At 44.5% G+C, this 22292-nt stretch overlaps 3 protein-coding genes across 3 annotated transcripts; 2 read left to right on the forward strand and 1 right to left on the reverse strand.

Moving 5' to 3' along the window:
• Positions 1-10529: 10529 nt before the first annotated feature.
• LOC109732295 (serine carboxypeptidase 1-like) lies at positions 10530-12656 on the reverse strand. The gene is made up of 8 exons (XM_040389777.2): positions 12320-12656; positions 12089-12196; positions 11720-11994; positions 11365-11622; positions 11167-11273; positions 10993-11079; positions 10767-10872; positions 10530-10685 (listed from the first exon to the last, which is right to left on the reverse strand). Exons 1-8 carry the CDS (start codon positions 12492-12494, stop codon positions 10530-10532), a joined length of 1272 nt encoding a protein of 423 aa, XP_040245711.1. The 5' UTR covers positions 12495-12656.
• Positions 12657-15726: 3070 nt separating this feature from the next.
• Positions 15727-19455, forward strand: LOC109732301 (uncharacterized). The gene is made up of 3 exons (XM_020291490.4): positions 15727-16035; positions 18943-19019; positions 19218-19455. The coding sequence occupies exons 1-2, from the start codon at positions 15860-15862 to the stop codon at positions 19016-19018; spliced, it is 252 nt and encodes an 83-aa protein (XP_020147079.1). The 5' UTR covers positions 15727-15859; the 3' UTR covers position 19019; positions 19218-19455.
• An 848-nt stretch (positions 19456-20303) lies between these two features.
• On the forward strand, positions 20304-21412 carry LOC109732296 (oil body-associated protein 1A). Its single transcript, XM_020291486.4, has 2 exons — positions 20304-20924; positions 21006-21412. The coding sequence occupies exons 1-2, from the start codon at positions 20390-20392 to the stop codon at positions 21179-21181; spliced, it is 711 nt and encodes a 236-aa protein (XP_020147075.1). The 5' UTR covers positions 20304-20389; the 3' UTR covers positions 21182-21412.
• The last annotated feature ends 880 nt before the right edge of the window (positions 21413-22292 follow it).

Genomic DNA, 22292 nt, shown 5'->3' on the forward strand with positions numbered 1-22292 from the left:
TTGTTGTTGCATGTTTTACGTGGCTGCTATGGGTTTCTAGCAAGAACGTTTCTTACCTACGCAAAAGCCACAACGGTGATATGCCAATTGCTATTTACCCTTCATAAGGACCCTCTTCATCGTATCCTATCCGAGTAAAGTTGGAGAGACAGACACCCGCTAGCCACCTTATGCATCAAGTGCATGTCAGTCGGTGGAACCTGTCTCACGTAAGAGTACGGGTAAGGTCGGTCCGGGCCGCTTCATCCCACAATGCCGCCGAATCAAGATAAGACTAGTAACGGTAAGCAAATTGAACAAATCATCTCCCACAACTACTTTGTGTTCTACTCATGCATAGAATCTACGCATAGACCTAGCTCCGATACCACTTTTGGGGAACGTAGCAATAATTCAAAATTTTCCTACGTGTCACCAAGATCAATCTAGGAGATGCTAGCAACGAGAGAGAGGGAGTGCATCTTCATACCCTTGAAGATCGCTAAGCGGAAGCGTTACAAGAACGCGGTTGATGGAGTCGTACTCGCGGCGATTCAAATCGCGGAAGATCCGATCTAGCGCCGAACGGACGGCGCCTCCGCGTTCAACACACGTACAGCCCAGGGACGTCTCCTCCTTCTTGATCCAGCAAGGGGAGAGGAGAAGTTGAGGGAGAACTCCAGCAACACGACGGCGTGGTGGCGATGGTGCTCGTGGTTCTCCGGCAGAGCTTCGCTAAGCACTACGGAGGAGGAAGAGGAGTTGGAGGAGGAGAGGGCTGCGCCTTGGATGTGGTGTTGCAGCCCTCCCTCCACCCCTCTATTTATAGGGAGAAGGGGGCCGGCCCCTCTAGATGAGATCTAGAGGGGGGCGGCGGCCAAGGGGGAGGGGGCTTGCCCCCCCAAGCAAGGGGGGGGCCCTTTAGGGTTCCCCCAACCCTAGGCGCATGGGCCCTAGGGGGGGATGGCGCCCAGCCCACATAGGGGCTGGTTCCCTTCCACCTACAGCCCATAACGCCCTCCAGGTCAGGTGGACCCTCCCGGTGGACCCGGTACAATACCGGTATACCCCCGAATATTTCCGGTGACCGTATGATGACTTCCCATATATAAATCTTCACCTCCGGACCATTCCGGAGCTCCTCGTCATGTCCGGGATCTCATCCGTGACTCCGAACAACCTTCGGTAACCACATACTATTTCCCATAACAACTCTAGCGTCACTGAACCTTAAGTGTGTAGACCCTACGGGTTCGGGAACCATGCAGACATGAGCGAGACATTCTCCGGCCAATAACCAACAGCGGGATCTGGATACCCATGTTGGCTCCCACATGTTCCACGATGATCTCATCGGATGAACCACGATGTCGGGGATTCAATCAATCCCGTATACAATTCCCTTTGTCTATCGGTATGTTACTTGCCCGAGATTCGATCGTCGGTATCCCAATACCTCATTCAATCTCGTTACCGGTAAGTCTCTTTACTCATTCCGTAACGCATGATCCCGTGGCTAACTCATTAGTCACATTGAGCTCATTATGATGATGCATTACCGAGTGGGCCCAGAGATACCTCTCCATCATACGGAGTGACAAATCCCAGTCTCGATTCATGCCAACCCAACAGACACTTTCGGAGATACCTGTAGTGCACCTTTATAGGCACCCAGTTACGTTGTGACATTTGGTACACCCAAAGCATTCCTACGGTATCCGAGAGTTGCACAATCTCATGGTCTAAGGAGACGATACTTGACATTAGAAAAGCTCGTAGCAAACGAACTACACGATCTTGTGCTATGCTTAGGTTTGGGTCTTGTCCATCACATCATTCTCCTAATGATGTGACCCCGTTATCAATGACATCCAATGTCCATGGTCAGGAAACCATAACCATCTATTGATCAACGAGCTAGTCAACTAGAGGCTTTCTAGGGACATGTTGTGGTCTATGTATTCACATATGTATTACAGTTTCCAGTTAATACAATTATAGCATGAACAATAGACAATTATCATGAACAAGGAAATATAATAATAACCATTTTATTATTGCCTCTAGGGCATATTTCCAACAGTTTTAGAAGGGCTTTGATTGGGGACTCAAAAGAGCTCTGGGATCAGATAAAGGAGGTGTGCAGCTCGGTGGTATTGAGAGATGTAAAAGATAAAGTGAGATGGACTTTGACAAAAAATGGGATTTATACAGTAAAATCCTTATACAGACATCTTATAGAGAATGGAGTCAAATACCCACACCTCTATATGTGGAAAATTAAAATGCCACCTAGAGTCAAAGTCTTTATGTGGCTGGCTCTCAGAAATAGCATTCTCACTAAGGATAACCTGCGGCGCAGGGGGTGGAAAGGTGATGAAAACTGTCCATTCTGTGGGCATAGAGAGAGTGTTAATCATCTGTTTCTAACCTGCTTAGTAGCTAGGCTTCTGTGGAATATTTTAAAATGTGCTTTCAACTTAACTGATATACCAGACGAATTAGAACTGGTGGTTAAAAATTGGACAAAAAACTTTGGAAAAGATGAGAGGAGTTTAGTTTTGATAGGAATTTTGGCTATCTGTTGGACAATTTGGAAATTGAGAAATAGTGTTGTTTTTTATAATAACAGGGTAAATGATCCTTGTATACATGTTAACTTACTACTCAAGAACTTATATGATTGGAATATTTTGCAGAAAAACCCCGTAAGAAATAAGATGATGGAGGCAGGTGTGAAGCAGATTGGCGAGGTTGCTGAAGAAGTGTTCAAGGCAGTTCATGGATGGCGTCTGGGGACCAGAAGAATTGTGGGATAAGCTACAAATCCTCTGCCATTTGTTGTTGTGGTGGACGCTTGATGAGGCTGTTGCTGCCCTGCTTTCACCCCGCCTCTGTTGAGCGCTTGTATGGGGAATGTTTTCAGCTTTTGTATGAGATTAAAACTGCTTCTGTTCTGCTTTAGTGAACCTTATGATGCTGGTGCTGGGATCGGTTTGAGCCCAGGCCTTAGATCTTCCCCTGGGGATACATTGCTTGGGGATTTGTGGGAAGGGGAGGGATGGCTCTCCTTCCTCCTCGATAGGCAGTGCCTGACCTAGGGGGAGATAGTTATGTCGGTTTCTCCTTTTTAGCTGTAAGAAAAGACCTGGTGATTTCTCTTAATAGAAATCGGAGAGAGGGCTCTCTTTTATCAAAAACAAAACCCTTTCGATGAGTCTGTTTTTCTCTTCTTTTTTCTCGGGGGCACTTACCATGAATCTAACAAAGACAAAATGACATATTTGCATTGAAAACGAACCAATATCAGCATGCACATTTATTAATAATGGTAGTTCACAAAACAACGTATAGTACCTTTGAGATTTTCCTCACATGTTTGCTGAAGTTGGTAGACTATATGACCAAAATGCAACCGAGATACAACAGAGGTCAACAATAGTAGTGAGAAAGCACTGAACTTGTAAGATACGTCACAATGGTCCTACTCCCTCCGTTCAGGTTTATTAGACCCCTTTTATATTGGGTTAAAGTTTAACCATTGATTTAACTAATTTAAGATCAATAATGACCGCTTTGACACTCACTGGCCTTTTCTGTTCAATGTTGTAATTGATAGTTTGAATCTTCGAGAAGCTAGTTTATCTGGCCGATAATTCACTTGGGCCAATAACCGTTCTGTGCCAACATACGAAAAGCTTGACAGGGTACTCATGGATACCGAATGGGAGATAACATTTCCTCTGGTAACTGTAAGGGCCCTAGAGCATATCGAGGCGCTATCTGATCATGCGCCCATCATTCTTGATTCTAATTCTACAAACCCATCCGCCCGCCGCCCTTTCAAGTTTGAATTGGGATGGTTGCACCGAGATGGCTTTGCAAACATAATCAAGAATATATGGGAGAGACCCGCAATTGGTCGCACACCTATTCAGAGATGGAACTTTAAAATAAGAGCCATAAGGCGATACCTATCTGGATGGGCGAAACACACCAATGGAATATACAAAAAAGAAAAGCAGCGGCTCGCCACCATTATTGATGACCTCGATAAAATCGCAGAAACTCGCATCTTGTCACAACAAGAGATTGAATTGAAAAATCAATCCAATGAGAAGATTGCACGTCTTTTGCGAGAAGAGGAAATCAAATATTACCAAAGATCCAAAGCCGACTTCATCTTGAAGGGAGACAGTAATACACGATACTTCCAACTTGTCGCCAATGGTCGGCATAGGAAGAAGTGTATATTCAATCTCCAACAAGATGAGGGGCGGATCGAAGGTCAGGTAGAGCTCAAAAGTTATATCTCGAAATACTATAAATCTTTGTTTGGGGCACCTGATGAAGGGAACTTCACCCTTGACGAGACCCGAACAGATGATATTCCACAAGTCACAGCAGAAGAGAATGATATCCTCACGGCACCTTTCTCTAAGGAGGAGGTGAGAGCGGCGGTGTTTCAAATGGAACCTAACAAAGCTCCAGGCCCTGATGACTTCCCCGCAGAATTCTATCAGAATTTTTGGGATATCATCAAGACTGACCTATTGGAGTTGTTCAATTGTCTTCATGCTGGCCAACTTGATCTATTCAGGCTTAACTTTGGCGAGATTGTTTTGTTGCCGAAAATTAAGGAGGCTGAGCGAATCCAGCAATATAGACCCATATGTCTCCTTAATGTCAGCTTCAAGATTTTCACCAAAGTGGCTACTAATAGGCTCAACACGGTTGCTGACCATGTCGTCCGGCCATCTCAAATGGCTTTCATGAAGGTAGAAATATACTCGATGGAGTAGTAATCCTACATGAGACCGTTCACGAGATGCACCGTAAACACATGAGTGGAGTAGTGTTCAAGATTGATTTCGAAAAGGCCTATGATAAGGTTAAATGGTCGTTCCTTCAACAGGCCCTAAGAATGAAAGGATTCTCTGATAAATGGCGCCAGTGGATCCAAATTTTTGTTACTGGAGGTAGTGTGGCTGTCAAAGTCAATGATGACATAGGCCATTACTTTCAAACAAAAAAAGGACTACGACAGGGTGACTCCATATCTCCAATGTTATTTAACATCGTGGCTGACATGTTGTCTATTCTGATTGATCGTGCCAAGCAGGACGGTCGAATTGCAGGGGTAGTGCCCCACCTTGTGGACGGTGGCCTCTCTATTCTGCAATATGCCGATGATACAATTCTTTTTATGGAACATGACCTGGATAAGGCTCGAAACCTGAAATTATTACTTTCAGCGTTTGAGCAGATGTTAGGTCTTAAAATTAACTTCCATAAAAGCAAACTGTTCTGCTCTGGAGAAGCCAGTGAGGCAGCGGCTGAGTATGCCGACCTGTTTGGTTGTGCGCAAGGCCAATTCCCGATTAAATATTTGGGAATTCCGATTCACTATCGGCGACTCACTAATGCGGAGTGGAAACATGTAGAGGAGCGCTTAGAGAAACGGTTGAGTAGTTGGAAAGGCAAGTTGCTCTCTGTTGGAGGACGACTGGTCTTAATCAACTCAGTCCTTACAAATATGGTTCTCTATATGCTCTCTTTTTTCCAAGTCCCAAGAGGGGTCTTGCAGAGGTTGGATTATTTCAGATCCAGGTTCTTTCGGCAAGGGGACAGTGAAAAGAAAAAATACAGGCTAACCAAATGGAGCGTGGTTTGTAGGCCCAAAGACCAAGGTGGACTTGGCATTCATGACCTTCAAGTCAAGAATGATGCCTTACTTAGTAAATGGTTGTTCAAACTACTTACTGAGGATGGCGTTTGTCAAACCCTGCTGCGCAATAAGTATCTAGGCCAAAAAGCTGTGTCATAGGCCTATTGGAAACCCGGTGACTCACACTATTGGGCTGGTCTAATGGCGGTGAAGAAACACCTTTTCTGTTTTGGATCCTTCGCGATAAAAGATGGGTCGGAGATTTGTTTTTGGGAGGATAACTGGCTGGGCAATGCCAGCCTCCGAGAACAGTATCTAGCTTTGTACCACATTGTTCGCGATAAGAATGATACTCTAGCGCAGGTGCTCAGTTCATTTCCGCCGATAAACCTGACACAAGGATGGGATGTGTTTCACTGGAACCTCACCACATCTGGGTCCTTCATAGTCGACTCTATGTATCGTGCGCTCACGCATTCAGTGGTCCCAGTGGATAATAACAAGAAAATTTGGATGTCGAAGATTCCACTAAAGGTTAAAATCTTTATGTGGTATCTTCGAAAGGGAGTTGTGCTAACCAAAGACAATCTTGCCTGTCGCAATTGGCACGGAAGTAAGAAGTGTAGTTTCTGTACTCATGACGAGACAATCAAACACCTCTTTTTTCAATGCAAGTTTGCGCGCTCTACGTGGTCAGCCATCCAAATAGTGTCCAATTTGTATCCGCCCACAAGTGCTGCCAATATTTTTGGTCATTGATTGGACGGCATTTCAAATCGGTTCAAAATGCTAATTCGGGTGGGAGCATATGCCTTATTATGGGCACTCTGGCTATGTAGGAATGATTTGGTTTTTGAGGGCAAAAACACCTCTCCTTTGCAGGTTATATTCCGATGTACGCACTTGCTTCGTACATGGTCTACACTACATCGAACGGAGTATCAACCACTATTCAAGATGGTGTGTACGCGGTTGGAGCGGGTGGCCAGGGAGGTCTTCACTCAGCATGGGTGGCAGCATAATCTACGGATAGCCGCACCAACTCCTTCGACATAGGCGGACTGTCGGTCCTATATGATCCTGCTGTTGCTGATATGCCACCTTTTTTTGTTCTTTCAATTTGTTTTTGTTTGGCTATGTGCATCTTAGTTATGCAGAAGCCGAGTGATGCTCCTTATGTTTTGTATCCGCTTGATGCTACATTTTGAGTCAATAAAAATGCCCTTTATAAATAAAACTAATTTAAGATCATTTTTTCGCTAAAAAAACTAAGTTGAGATCATTAGATTAAGTAAAGACGCACGTCCTCTTGCCCCTTCCACAAGCAGGTCCCACATTAGGGTTTCCGTGCCTCCCGTCGGCGCCACCGCCGATCTGCCTCGCCTCCTATGGCCTTAGGGCCATGGAGGCGCAGTGGATAACGGCCCTTGTCGGTGGGCGGGCTCCTGCTTCGTTTCTAGTTTTTTTAGCTTATTTAGGGTTAGTGTTTTGTTCAGGAAGACGAGGCAGTGGTGGCTCTCTGAAGATGAAATAAGGTTCTCCCCGCCTAGCCCCTGTCTTGGTGGTGCGTCTACTGTCATCGGAGGGCGTGTGTAGGTTTATCTCCGACGGATCTCATGAGAGTCCGTCGGTGTTTTTCTTTGGTGAATCAATTTGGGTCTGGTCTTCATTCATCTATGTTCGTGTGTCTACATGTTGGATCCTTTCTATCTACTCTTCTCTTCATCTACGATGATTGATGTTCGTGAGCTGGTCCATTGAGGCCTTACGACAACGACTTCCTGATTGTCTACTAACTAGGTTTGTCTGGCTCCACTGAGGGAGGGGCGATGACGGTGGCACGCCTTAGACTTGCTCCAGTGCGGGTAGTCGTCGCTAGGTGGTCTACGCGCATGGATATAATTTATATTGCTTCTTGTGTTCTTTTGTACTATAATGATGATTGATGAATAGATCGAAAGTGTTTCCAGAAAAAACTAATAACTATAGATTATATGTCACAAAAATTATATCATTAAAAACCAGATCCACCAATATACTTTTTTTAACATATACTTTATGTTTTGTTAGCCAAATAAGTGATTAGAGCTTAACCAAAATACAACGGGACCTAATAACCCGGAGGGAGGTAGTATTTTTTAGCAAAGTCGACAAAGTATATGGTGCTCCAGCTTGATGACGGGATCAAAGTATGTGATTTTGGGAACCTTCTAGAAGACTCCTGACTAGTTTTGGGAACCTTCTTGAACCGATTTTTTACACTTTTTTTGTTAATTTCGTTTTTCCTGTTTCTTCTTCCTTTTTGAAAAAAACTACAAAAAGTGTTCACTTTTAAAAATATGTTCACAATTTTGAAAATGGATCGTTTTTCTTCAAAAATGTTCACATTTTTATATAAATGTTCTTATTCAAAAAAGTAAAATTACAATTTTTTTTGCGTTGTTAAAAAATATGTGACTATTTCTAAAGATATTCGGAATCTACAATATTATTCATAATTTTGAAAAATGCTCAAGCTTTAAAAAAGAAAAAAATGGTTCACGTTTAATAAAATCTGATTTTGAAAAATAATTCACCTTTAAAAAAAGTGCTCACCATTCCTAATAGATGTCCGAAAATTTTCAAAAACAATATTCGGATTTGCTACGGTTAGTTCTTTAATTTTTGTTTGCCCATTAGTCACTTACACAACCTGGGCCATCAGCCCCTAGCCGGGGAGATTTGTTCATATGATCATCAGGAAATGGCCCATAGAATCACTGAAATCTAGCCTAAGCTTGATTTTGGTTGCCCCCAGCCCATTTGCCCCTCCTAAGATGTGGCCCAAGCTCCGTCACTGTCCATTGGGTAGCAACTCTTACCAGTGTCAGGTGAACCGCTCGCTCCTAAAACACCCTCCCGGACCAGTTGGGCTTAAAGTGTGCGTCGTGAGCCTATTTTACGCAAAAATGCGTGAAATAGGAGGTCTCCATTGATAGAAAAACCAACATGTTCTTAATTGGGGCACAATGAAGCTTTTTTTAGGCAAGGGGCACAATGAAGCTAGCAACCACAAAGCTCACAGGGCCAAATGTTCTATTGGAGTGGGCACGGACACACACAATCAAGGTTCGAAGAACTTCTACTTCAGTAGACCAAAAGTAAGAAAAAACAAAGGGCCCATGAGTAAGGTGTTTTTTTTCCTCCAAAAAATACTGAGAGCTCCTAATTGGGGAGCTCCTGTATGGCGCCTTTAGCGCCAGTTTTCCTTGCTAGCGCTCAAACGCTTGTACACATGGGCCTGGCCCAGTTTCTCCCTTACTTCGCTTTTGTTTCTGGCGCTCAGCAGCTCGGGTCGCTCCTTTCATTTCCTTGTCTCGGTCGATACTTCAAAAGTTGACGAGTGAAAAGGGTTGGCTGGTCAGCTGTTGACCAGTCAACCATTTTGACTTGTTAAAAAACCCGGAAGAAACTGATTTTTATAAATAAAAACTTAGATTCAAAAACAGTTCATATATTTGCAATAAAAAGTTTGCGTTTATTGAAAAAAGTTCAGAATTTGAAAAAAGCACATGGAAATTGAAAACAATCCATAGATTCTTTTTAAAGTTCTCACATTTCAGAAAAGTTTATGATTTTGAAAAAAAGTTCATCGATATTGAAGATAGGTTCAAATTTTTTGGAAAAACTTCATTGGTTGAAGAAAAGTTCACAAATTTGAAAAAAGTTCATCGCTTTTAAGGAACAGAGTGCCAATTAGGAGGCATTTTCTTAAAAGCGATGAACTTTTTTCAAATTTAAGAAAAACTCAACTGGCACTCATGCACAAAGTATATGGGCCGGCCGAGTTGAGTTTATCTTAAATAGGTAAAAAAATTTCTTAAATAGGTTAACTGGTGGACCTGCAATCGTTGACCATGGAGAGTTGACTGTTGACTTTTCAAAAATGGAAAAAAAAATTACAGTAAAATTGAAAAAATCAAACAAAATTGAAAAAGTTCTTGAAAAAATGTTCACGACATTTCATATTTTTGCAAATTTCAGAAAAGTTCATAATTTGGAAAAAGTTCGCAAAAATGAAAAACAATCACGAATTTGGGAAAAAAAAGTTCACAAAAAATGGAAAATAATTCGTCATTTGAAAATTTTCACGAAATTTTTAAAAAATAAAACTTTTTAGAAAAGTTCACAGGTTTGAAAATAAAAATTTCACAAAAATGATAAAACTTTTTGAATCTGAAAGAAGGTGCACGAAATTGTAAAAAGTTCACGAATTTGATAAAAGAGAAAAATGAAAGAGAAAGAAAAAAGAAAACTAAAATGAAAGAACCGTGAAAAATACCCTACATGCGCCCGCCACTGGTTAGTGGCCAGATTACCAGTGGTGGATACAAATGCCTCCGCGCCATTGATGAGCTTCCACATATAAGCAGTTTCTCAGTAGTGTTGGTCTTTTTGCTGTATTGCCACGTATCAATTCAAGAAAACATACTATAGTATCGTATGAGGGTATGTCCATCCAAGACTACATAAGCCATCTTCTGATCTTACACTTTTGTTTATTGTAATTAGTAGAGATTTATTTCTCCTTATTGAATAAAATCTCTGCAGGCTCTTGCTCTTCACAAACTCCAAAATTTACAAGGTACACCGGTTTTTTGTCTATTAGAAATACGAGAAGTGCAACTGTAACCAGTCAGCCATAGCCGTTTTCATTATTTGAAGTTACATCATAAATCATACAAAAAGAAATCCATGTCCACTCAGAAGGGACATGGACCTTTTTCAACTCTAACCAGATACAAGTACATATTATACCAAAATTAAGCAAATAAACCGCCCATAGCAAGTGGTAACTCCATTGTCATGCGTAGCAAACTAGCAATTTGTCTTGGCATATGACTCACTGCTCTTGCGTGTAAGGTGGGAGCATCCCTTTCAGGAAGGAGCTCAACATCACCAATGCCCTCTCTGGCTGGAAGGATGGAACCAGATGGCCAGCTTCTCTCACGGATAGGAACGTGAATCCTCCGGCGTACTGCTGCACATAGCCTCCCACCTGCGAGTGCAAGCAGCGAAGCCATCAATTTCAGGGTGATCAACCGTTCAGATGAGTAATGTTTCCGGTGATGGGATTTACCTCCTCCTTCGCCGTCCATGGACGCCATGGAGTGGTCACGGTTAGGCCAAGATCTTGGATGGAGTACCTCGTCGCCGGCAGCGAGCACACGGAATCAAAATAACCACTGTAGATTGTAGGGAAGTTCATTGGGTGGTGAATTTTGAAACGTATATAGATGAATAACGCAAAAGGTAAAATGTACTTTTACGGTGTCTGACGATATATGGTGGTCGTGATATGTTACCTGAATATCCAAACCGGAAGCTTGCTTTCGATCAACCATTTCAGGGTCGGCAGCATGGACATTGGCGCATCTTTCCAGTGCAGGTTTCTGCATGCGCAAATCACATGAGTTCCGTACGTGCTGGGTGAAAATGACAAGCGTCCAACATATTAGCCGCAAGTTGAAGGATCTCACTTGCAGGGTGACCACTTCGTCGTTCTAGCGTGGAAAGCGCTGTGCACCGCCGGATCATTGAGATACGCCCAGGTAGGGTAAACACTGCACGGATCATACCCAGGCAGCTGCATGCATGTCGTTTTAGCTAGCCATTCAGAACATGGTCACTATAGTTTCACTTTTGACTGGAAAAGTAATTGAGAATCGTTGCCTTACGTAGCCACTGGGGTAACGTGCTCCGTTGGGCGCGTGGATGCAAACCGGGGCGTATATGTCGTAGTAGTCGATGTGGCCGCCGTCGAACGCGTCCCAGGCGCCGCTGCACGCCGTGCCGGCGACATTCCCGTCCCAGTTGCCGAAGTCGCAGTTCTTGGTGACATTGGCGTAGACCTCATCGGATATCGCGGCATGGGTCCAGAAGAAGTCGATGGCCCCCTGGATGTTCCTCTTCCCGTCCAGATACGGGTTTCCGACCTTCAATCAAGAGAAAGAAAGGAGACCGTCGTACGTTGTTCAGAAGAAATTAGTCTTGTGTCGTCGAAAACGAAGATAGAAAACGTATATGTCGTACCAAGATGCCCTGAAGGTTGACTATGGTTCTGTTGTTGTACGTGTTATGGAACAGGATGGTGGCGGCGAGCTCCGGTACGTAGTGGCCGGCGAAGCTCTCGCCGGAGATGTAGAAGGCACGGTCCTTGTATTCTGGAAACCTGTCGAGCCATTTCACCAGGAAGACGTACGCGTCGTCGGCGGTTCTCTCGTCGCCACTCAGATCATAGTCTGAAGATGTGTTCGAGTATGAGAACCCAACGCCGGCGGGTGACTCCAGGAAGATCACGTTAGCCACTGCCATTATTTTTCACAAGCAAAGTAAGTTCAGGTCTGTAATTAAGCAGGTCCAAGGGGGGAGGGATTAGAGTTGCCATGGGTACGTACTTACCGTTGTTCCAGGCGTTGATGTTTCTGCTGAGCGTTTTGTTGTCTTCGGCTACGCGGAAGGGGCCGAGCTCCTGCATCGCTCCAAAGCCGAGCGAAGAGCATCCTGGCCCTGTGGATGCGTACATATATCTAGCGTGATCAGCCAACAGTATCTATAAACGTGCACCTTACAGCTATGCAGTTGCCATTGCCATGCAGGTTCCAACATGGGATGTTCAGTGATCGCTCTAACCTCCGTTGAGCCACAGGACGAGCGGCTTCTCGGGAGCACCGGAAGGCGACTCGACGAGGTAGTAGAAGAGGGCGCGGCCGTTCTCCTCGTCGACGGTCACGTACCCGCCGTACTGGTCGAAGTCGACGCCCTCCGGCTGCCCGGGCAGCGCCGTGATCTTGTCGGCGGCCTTCATGGAGCTCTGGTCGGTGACAGAGCTCTCTGCGCTCAGGCTGCCGGCAACCCTGTCCGCTATGTTACGCACCCTAAACGTGTCGGTGCTGCTAACGCTGCCTCTTCTGGACGAGATGAACTCTCTCAGCCGAGCCTCCTGGGAGGCACTGGCGTGCGGTGGCAGTGCCGCAGCAGAAAAGGAGGAACAAGAAGTACAATGAGAGGCTCCTCATCTCTGATGAGAATGATGAGATGGTCGTCTCTAAGATGAGAAATGCCACTCGGCATGCATGGTTTATATAGGCGTCGTAGCAGGTAGGAGAAACATGGCAGCTTCGTTTGCATTGCAACAAGGAGCTTTGGATTCATCCCTGTGTTGTTTCGGGTAAGAACAGCGCACAAGGCTTGCAGGATTGCAACAAGGTTTGGATTCATCCTTATGTTCTTGTTAATTTCCGCTCAGACAACAATGCGAGGAGGGTCGTCGGCTCGTCGCTGCTTCTTTGCGCCAATGATTTGATTCGTCAAAACGGCCATGATTAGTTGAATTGACATGCAAGCCAAGGTATTGAGAGCGACTTAAGCCGTTGGTTATCCTTGCAACTAGTGCGGTGTGTGGGTTTTCAGCAGGTACTTTACCGCACCGGCCTTGTTTAGAACGATGATTTGGAAGTTAATCAATGGCAATTCTTGCGTCTGCGTCTACTATGCGCGCCCAGGTTTACGTGCTTTGGTGACATGTACGCTGGCAAGGAAATTTCCATTTCGAAGCGTACAAGTGCCAAGTGGAAGCTGGTCATGCAGCAGAATACATTCGGAATTTCATGAAGTTTCATCAACTAGCAAGTGTCCCTAAAAGAAAGAAAAAAACTAGCAGGTGTTCCATGCAATTGCACCAAAAATGCCTTTAATCGTCTTTCGTATCCAATACTGCTATTATGCGTCAATTGCTTTTTTTTCCTTCGGAAATTTTTTCAATCTATTCATCAAACATCATGGCAGTATAAAGAACACAAGAAGCAATATAAATTACTTCCATGTCTGTGGGTCATCTAGTGACGACTACAAACACTGGAGTGAGCCAAAGACAAGGCGCCGTCATCGCCCCCCCTTCATTGGTCCCGGACAAATCTTGTTGTAGTAGACACTCGAGAAGTCGTCATGCTAAGGCTCAAAAGAAACATCGCACTAGAACAGCAGGCGTCGTCGATGAAGAGAAGCGTAGATCAAAAGAAATCAACCTGTAAACACACGAACGCGGAAGAGCGAAGACATGATCCATCGAATATAAACACTAACCAAATAACACAAAATTTGACATCTTCTCTGGAGGAAAAGACGTTGCCAATAGTATCTTTTAGAGACAACAAGAATTTCAAAATGTCATATAAGTGCCTCAAAGACACATCTCTACACGTCCTCCGACGATACTAGACGCACCGCCAAGACGGGGATTAGGTGGGGAGAGCATTATTCCATCTACAGGGGCCGCCGTCGGCCGTCTCGTCTTAGCATGACATAAACCCTAAACAACACCTAAAATGAAGCAGGAACCCTCCCACCGGCAAGGGTTGGGATCCACTGTGCCTCCATGGCCCTAAGGCTAGAGGAGACGAAGCAGATCGGCGTCAGAACCATCTGGAGGTGTAGAAACCCTAGTCACAAGGGGAGTCAATTGTTAAGAGACGTTACAAACACACAACAAATACGCCCGAACAATAGCTAGTACAGTGGACAGAAAACTTGAGGCTGAATGATCAGTAAAAAAAATTACATTGAGAATCATACGAGGCCTTCATGTTCCTTCGATTGTATGTCGTTCACTGATGATTGAAATTTGCATTGAACCAACAGTAAAGGAAGAGAGAGACCTACAAACGCCCTCGGCATACCAGGCTTTGAATACTGTATTAGTCATTCATCCCTTGAGATGAGATCTAGAAATCACTGAACCAACATTGGTTGAAGTATCACCCAACATGCTTGCAAATCCATCACCACTAGTTCATGCGGTTGGAGAAACCAAAGCATGCCGTAGAACAACACGAATGAAGATATTGTATTTGCCAAATCAATAGTCAGTTAATAGATCTACTTGAAAGACACACGAACTCCCAAGATCTGAATAGAGTTAGTATATCTCGGAACACAAAATCTCACAAGTCCTTAGCCGGCACTGAATCGGACATCATGGGGGTATGGAGAGACCAGAGATACCTTATTCCAACATGACATCGCCGCCGCCACCTTGTTGATGTCGTGAGGGAAACAAAAACCTAATAAGAAATAAGAAAACAAGAAGGATGGGTCCACACTCCTCTTGCTGTCGTTGAGGCCCTCGGACCTTAATTGGGCATGACCTTACTTTTGCATAACGCAATCTAGCTCAATTTTGAAGAGTTCGAGCGCATCCCAGAAGAACCTCGGAGGTAGCATTCTAAGGTCACACTCAAGAAACTCCTTGAACGTGATTATCTCTCTACTTTGGGCTTGGGGATGACATGGCCATGCGCCCGCTCGCCAAGGCATATCATGGGGTTTAAGTAGCACTCCATCTGCATCCCGTCGAGAGCTTTTTTGACTGAGGTGGCACTCGTACCACCCAGGTATACATGCAACACAAAATCGACATCGAGATAAGCCAAAAAATGTAGGTCGACGTGCTTCATTGCATGTTTGCCGTCTCAAGAGTTCGGGTGCGACCACTACCGTGCCTGGAGTCGTAGCCCCCCAACGAAACTATGACGCTTGTGGAGCAAAGTAGAATAAGGATATTTCTCCATCTCCACTTCGTCTAGGTGGAGGCGCCACACCCTTGACTTGTTGCGCATTGACAAGTTAGCGGTGGTGCGGAATGTCGACGTGACAGATTCAATTTGGGAAAGAGTAAAGAGGAGTCGCTACGAAAGAAAATGTTGTCGACGGCAGGTGTTAGGAGCGACTCCTATTGTTAATAATTAGGCCTCCAAATACAATGCTTGTAACAAGAGGTAGTTTTTCCTTAAGTAGATGACCTGGCCACACCTGGGGTTATCAATCTATGACCTTTGCAATTTTCTAGGGTTATCCTGATTTCTGTAAAACGAGTTGAATTTATCAGAATTTTTCACAATTCCGAGGACTGGTGGTAACTGAATCCAAATGAAGAACTCCTAAATTTCAATACGTGTCTGCCAAACGAGCAGTAAGCAGCACCGATGCAACCCGTAGCACAAATCGCAAAGCACAAGACGGCAGATATCTCGTAGACCGGGTTCACGAATACACTCTTTGCCCACCCTGCGCCCAATCTCGTCGCCCCCAAACCCCATCCATCCCTTCCTCCTCCCGAGCAGCCTCCTCGCCGACGAAAGTGCCGGAGAGCTTTCCAGAAGGTCAGGGGGAGGGATGGGCGAGTTCGACGACTACTGGGCGCGGGCGTACAGGGGCGACCCCGCGGTGCCGCACTCCGACCCGCAGCGGCTCATCTCCACCTGGACCGGCGCCTTCGCCCTCGGCGCCGCCGCCTGCGTACACCACCACGTCTCCGGCCTCGCCTCCAACATCAAGTCCCTTCCCCACAGGCATGTCTTTCTACCTAGTACTACCTATCACCAACCGCCCTTCGCGCTTAGGTTTATATGATTTTTTGTCTTCTTGAGATTGATTGGCATCTATCTATATATCTTGAGCTGCAGTGAATTACCTACCCATCTTACTGGATTTAGGAGTACCAGGTTATGGGAATTCTGTTCTTATATGATTGCTGTTTGAACGGTGTTAATGCTCGGTTGATGTAACCTACTGTGCTGGTGGTTTCCAGATTGGATAGATGATATATGTTCTTGAAGGTGCCTTTATAATCGACCAATATGTGTCTAGAAAGATTATCTGAATTGTGAAAGTAGTGGTCGACCTGGTCGTCAGCATTCGCTCTATTAGCTGTCTTCATTCATTGTAGTATCAACAGAGGAGGTCTGGACCATAGGAGGTCTTTTCCTCGGTCAAGTGTTTCTCCCTGGTTATAGTAAATTGATATCTCTTAACCTTAGCTTCTTTATGCTGAGCCTAGCTGTGACCGTAGTTCTTTCTATCTTTATCTTCTATAAAATACCTGCCCTTCTGGCAGTGTTTAGACTTTCATTACTTGGACACGGGTGATATAACACGGCATGGACTGGAGTGTCTTATATAGTAAACAAATTGGACAAGTAAAATGTTACTTAACAAGGGTGTATGAATCGAACTCGAATTTTAGGTATATGCTTCGGCTGAAGAATTAGGTATATGCTTCAGACCAGATTGTGTACCTATGCAAAGGTTACATGTGGCATGCCACCATGATATGCTTTTTTCTCTTAGCATTGCTATTATAATTATTGTCTTGCTAGGTTGCCAACTATGTACTTCGTGCTGATCAAACAAAATCGTGGATTCGGCTTTGATTGTCCACATGCCTTCTCTTGCATTTTTTAGCGAAGTTTGATAGTTATTTTTCTATCACAGACTATCATACAAGGTTCTGTGATATGTGTATCCATACTGGTTTAAACTGCACGTAGTATGGGACTTAATTTTGTACTAGTTTAAGTTATGGCACAAGAATTGACATAGAAAATCCTTTTTTAAATAAGATTGTCCTAGTTCCTTATGTCGGTTAAGGGTGCATACTTTATTGTCTGATAGTTGTAGTGAGTGTTGGCCTCTTTGGGCTGTTGAACTTGATTTTTTGACGGAAGGATTATATGGAGCGCCCTAGTTTCAGTGTGCGCTGAAATAAATTTATCCTGGAAAGGAAAACAGCATAGTTGAAGTGGAGCGAGCAACATCATGCTCATAAATATGTATGATACTGCTGACAGCTATAGATTTATATGCCTCCAAACCTTAATTAAAGAATGTGTCTCGTTATCTGCACACTGGATGGACTCTGCTGCCAATTTATTTATGAAGCTGCTACAAACTTTAATTCAGCAGCAGAGTTAAACAAAACCATTATCAAATATCAAGTGCTTTTTATCCTTTCCATTTAATGTGAATATAGTTGCTGTATCTAATGCACCTCTTCAAAACTTGCATTATCTAAGTAACGTAAACAATATTAGCTCATCCTTATACTGGCTAGGCATCTGTGTTTATAACAATGGCAAAGATGGTACTTACATACTCCTTCCGTCCCAAAATAAGCGTCTCAACTTTAGTACAACTTTGTACTAAAGTTGAGACACTTATTTTAGGATGGAGGGAGTACAGGTTAAATACCACACACCTCACCTTCGGAATGTGCAGATGTGGAAAATTATTTTACCCTACAGAGAAGATACTAATTGTGGTTATTAGTAATCTATATTGGTGATGTTCTAAAAGACCGTGTTTTGTGGACAAAGTAAGTTTGGTATGGTATACCTATTCCTCTGGCGAGCCACCTTCCCGTTACATAGTGGCATGCACTATAGTTTGAGTAACCTCTTGTGTTCATGAAGCCTGCGTTCTCAATTATTGACCGCTATCCCGACCTTGTTCCGAGGAGCTCAAGTGCGTTGGGCACATAGTTCCTCAGTTGTCAGCATCCACTTCCATTCCGTCCGGGAGAGCTGATCTACCTCTCCCCTACAGCTTGTTGCACTTCTGGATGAGCCCTCTGTGATGCTGTTGAACTTGCTGAGGCTCAAGCACATCGCCTTGACCTTGGCTCCTATTGTGATCTTATCCAATTGTTTCATTGAATAGGACTAGATGCTCCCTAATCCCATCGCATTGACCCCTCCTTGTGCTACACCCTGTGCCCATACACTTGTCTTTTGTCTTCACCACTGTCAAGCACCTTCAGTCCAGCAAGCAACTTCTACTTTGATGTTTTGACATCAACATTCTTTGTAAATTATTTGCTGCTCTTGGAAAAAGGACTATTAGGCAAAAGTATTTCATTATGTTAAGTAGTAGTGAGGTTATTTTTGACTGGCGGGATTGAACCGCTGAGTATTCAAAGTCTTAATCCACAAAAACACGAAGGATGGCACCCATTTGTGTTATTGACTAGCAAAAGCTTGTCTGCACCTGGAATTCTGGGATAGGCATGTGTGATTTGCACACTTGAGTTGTACATTCAAGTTGTTATTTATGGGGAAGGGCGGAAGGCCGAAAGGAGATGGGGCATTTTGTCAAATTTTCCATTATCCATATCAGGTGTTTTGCTAGTTGAGCTACCAATTGATTGTCAAAATTGACCAATAAACCTTTTATTTCTAGGCAAGTCACTATGTTTATGTGTTCTCCACTATATTTTTATGTCTTATAAAAAGGTTACCATAATGAACGTTCTGTCCATTCGATTGGGTATGCGGTTTGGATATTGATTTGGTTGGATTGGCAACAAAGGTAGTGGCATAAAGGGGATTTTCTCTACCTCCTTTTTGTGTATATTCATGGACCGAGTATCTCCAAATCCTTCATAACTGTTTGTGTTTAATCATATGATCTGCTCATCTCAGCTGGCAAGACATGACAATGATGCTCGATCAGAAGCGCTGGAAGAAAATTCTTGACAAGAAGCAGCAACAAGCTTAAGGTGAGCTTTCCTTCAAATCATCTTTAGTTTGCTGCATTTAAAAAAAAAATCCCAAGTAACTGTAAGTTAAACCTGATCCATTCTCGCTCCTGTCAATATAACTCGCCATCCATTTCATTGCTTGCAAGCTACTTAGTTGATGATTAGCAGTGCCCGTGCGCCATGTCTTAACTTGTTTGGTGTTCTTGCTCATTGCAGTTCCATAACCTTCACCGCTTGGGCCACAGTTGGAAGAGCTTTCTATCTTGCTGTTGGGCATGGCAGAGGAAGTTCTGCATCAGTTTGGTATTTGGATAGAGTTTTTCTACCTCTTGTTTCCTTCCATGGTGTTGGAACCTCATTCTTGAAGTTGTACGTGTGACCGGTTGTATTCATCTGCTGCCATTGTGATCTACATATACAGCTTTCTTGGGAAATGGTGATATTTAGTAGTAAATGCTTGCAATCCTAGTATTTGAGTGGTTTGAACAAAGTTTTTGTGCTACGTACACTTCGGATTTTAGAATGGTGCATATATGGATCATTATTAAGCTTTCCTTTTTTTTGCGAGGATTAGTAAGCTTTCATGTAGATAAACTAGAGCCCCCTATCTCTCTTCAAAACGCCGACATTAACATATTTTAAACCGGTTCTGATTTCTGAAATACACTCACATTTGGTCATATTTCAAGCATTAAATGGGTTTTTGTTCACTCTGATTATAATGGCACAGAAGATTAATCAAATATAGGGATGCCGAAGATGATTCCTCAAACATCAATGATCAGGAATGAACAAGAATGTTAAGAGCTCACTGCCAGGCGTTATGTGGATATGCAAGACGCAGCTATTGCAGGTTTTAACCAAGTGGTCACTTGCATTGACAAGCTAATATAGAGATTACATGTATGCACCTCAGATGACATTTATCGAGAGAGTGGCGTATTTTGGTGATACGAAATCTACATTTTACACGGCGCGTGTGGTGCGTGAGCAGCGTGACACGGTAGTCCCCGGAGAAAACTGCACACAACGCCAGGAGAAGTTACACGAGAAACTCTTACACGCTCCATCGTTGAACTGCATTTTGTCTCACCGCTCCACGTGCCATACATCATGCGTTAGACGACTCTAGTGTCCTCGTCCGGAACTAGCAGCTTCTCTCATGCGTGTCCCTTCATCCGCATTCTCGTGGCCCCTTCTCAACACGTAGGTGGACTGTCACGGACACGCGCCACCTCAAGGATCACACGTGTGCAGCTGCATGAGCCCACCCACGCCTTAAAAACAGCTGAACCAGCCCGCACCTGTCCAGAGATTCGAGTACACTCACCTGAGCCACCAGCCTACCAGTACCCCAACACAAACACACAGTCTACGCAGGATCGAAGATGGCGGCGTCGTGCCACGACGTGGACGTGCCGGGGAAGCCGACGGAGACGGGGACGGCGCTGCTGGAGACGGCGACGGGCGCCATCCAGGGGTTCGCGCCGATCAACCAGATCCACCAGCACCTCTGCGCGTTCCACTTCTACGGGGACGACATGACGCGGCAGGTGGAGGCGCACCACTTCTGCGCGCACCTCAACGAGGACGTGCGGCAGTGCCTCATCTTCGACGGGCCGGAGGCCGGCGCGCGCCTCATCGGCCTCGAGTACATCGTCACCGAGGAGCTGTTCCTCACGCTGCCCGACGAGGAGAAGCCGCTGTGGCACACCCACGAGTTCGAGGTCAAGGGCGGCGTCCTCTTCATGCCCGGCGTCCCCGGCGTCGTCGAGCGCCGCGACCTCGAGCAGGTCGCCAGGACATACGGCAAGACCGTCCACTTCTGGCAGGTCGACCGCGGCGACGCCCTCCCGCTCGGCCTCCCGCAGATCATGATGGCGCTCACCCGCGAGGGCCAGCTCCGGCAGGATCTCGCCGACTGTATGCGCGCCGCGGGTTCACCGTGATTTTCGTTCACCTAGTGTCAGTGTTGGCTTACTGATTAGTATTATGTGGGTGCAGGTGTGGAGAAGAAGTTCAGCGTGTCGTTCCAGAAGGAGAGGGAGAACCGGGCGTACATGAGCGGGCCGGCGCACGGCATCCACCCGCTGGCCAATGCTGCTGGCAAGGGCTTGAAGACGGAGATCCGCGAGGTTGATCTTCCGGCTGCCAATACTGGAGCCAGGATTTTCACCTGATCTGCCCGTGGCGTGCGTACGTGTCTGCGAGATGGGTGTATGATAGCTGGAGATAGGGTAGTTAATAAAGTGTCAACTACCCTTTGTTTCGCCTCTTGGAAATGGAGTGCTCGAAGAATGAGTTACGAATGACAGTATAGGCAGCGCCGGAGGGAGGAACCGTGTATCTAGACTTAGAAGGGGCCAAATGAAACCATCTTCCACTCAAAGATATTGTTTTATTTTTAAAAAGGGAGCTCTCCGGCCTCTGCATCGGCCACATTTATTAATAAGCAAATAAGTTCAACACAGGTTTTGATGTCTCAAACAAAAGAACAAAAAGGCAAATAAGTTCAACACAGGTCTTGATGTCTTAAACAAAAGAACAAAAAAACAAAAAATGCTCACAAAGAGAAAAAAGTAAAAGCAAAGCTAGGTCTTGATGTCTTAGCCATTCTTTCCAGTGAACTCAGACGATTCCTTTTATGCTGAAACTAGGGAAACAAAAGAACAAAAAATGCTCACAAAGAGCAAAAAAAGTAAAAGCAAAGCCATAACCGGTTGGGAAACAAAAGAACAAAAAATGCTCACAAAGAGCAAAAAAAGTAAAAGCAAAGCCATAACCGGTTGGCATACGCGGTTGGCATACGGAAGATAGCAAAACTAATTACCTATCCTATTAGCCACACCCACAACCGGCTGGCATACGAAAGATAGAAAAACTAATTACCTATTTTATTACATAACCGTCATCCAAACCGGTTGAAAATAAAAAAAATAACCGTCATTCAAACCGGTTGAAAATAAGAAAAAAAAACTAATTAACCTATCCGTCATTCAAACCGGTTAAAAATAGTCCGTGCTACTATCTTTCATCGGATAGATCGACCACATATGAATCAACACGGTTTGAAAGATAACCCGTAAAAAATGAGTATTTGTTGGTCTGTTAAAGACCAAATTATTTCTGCAGTTCCAGACTGCCTATAACTCATTTGAAGATCAAATTATTTCTGCAGTTCTAGACTGCCTATAATAAAGCACATACCCTTACACAATTGTGTACCCTTGCATAATTATGTCTCGCTGTTTCGAAATCTATCCTGTCAAGCCATGCCCCAAATACTGTGTT

This window comes from Aegilops tauschii, chromosome 5 (assembly GCF_002575655.3).
Source record: "Aegilops tauschii subsp. strangulata cultivar AL8/78 chromosome 5, Aet v6.0, whole genome shotgun sequence".
Lineage (NCBI taxonomy): Eukaryota > Viridiplantae > Streptophyta > Magnoliopsida > Poales > Poaceae > Aegilops > Aegilops tauschii.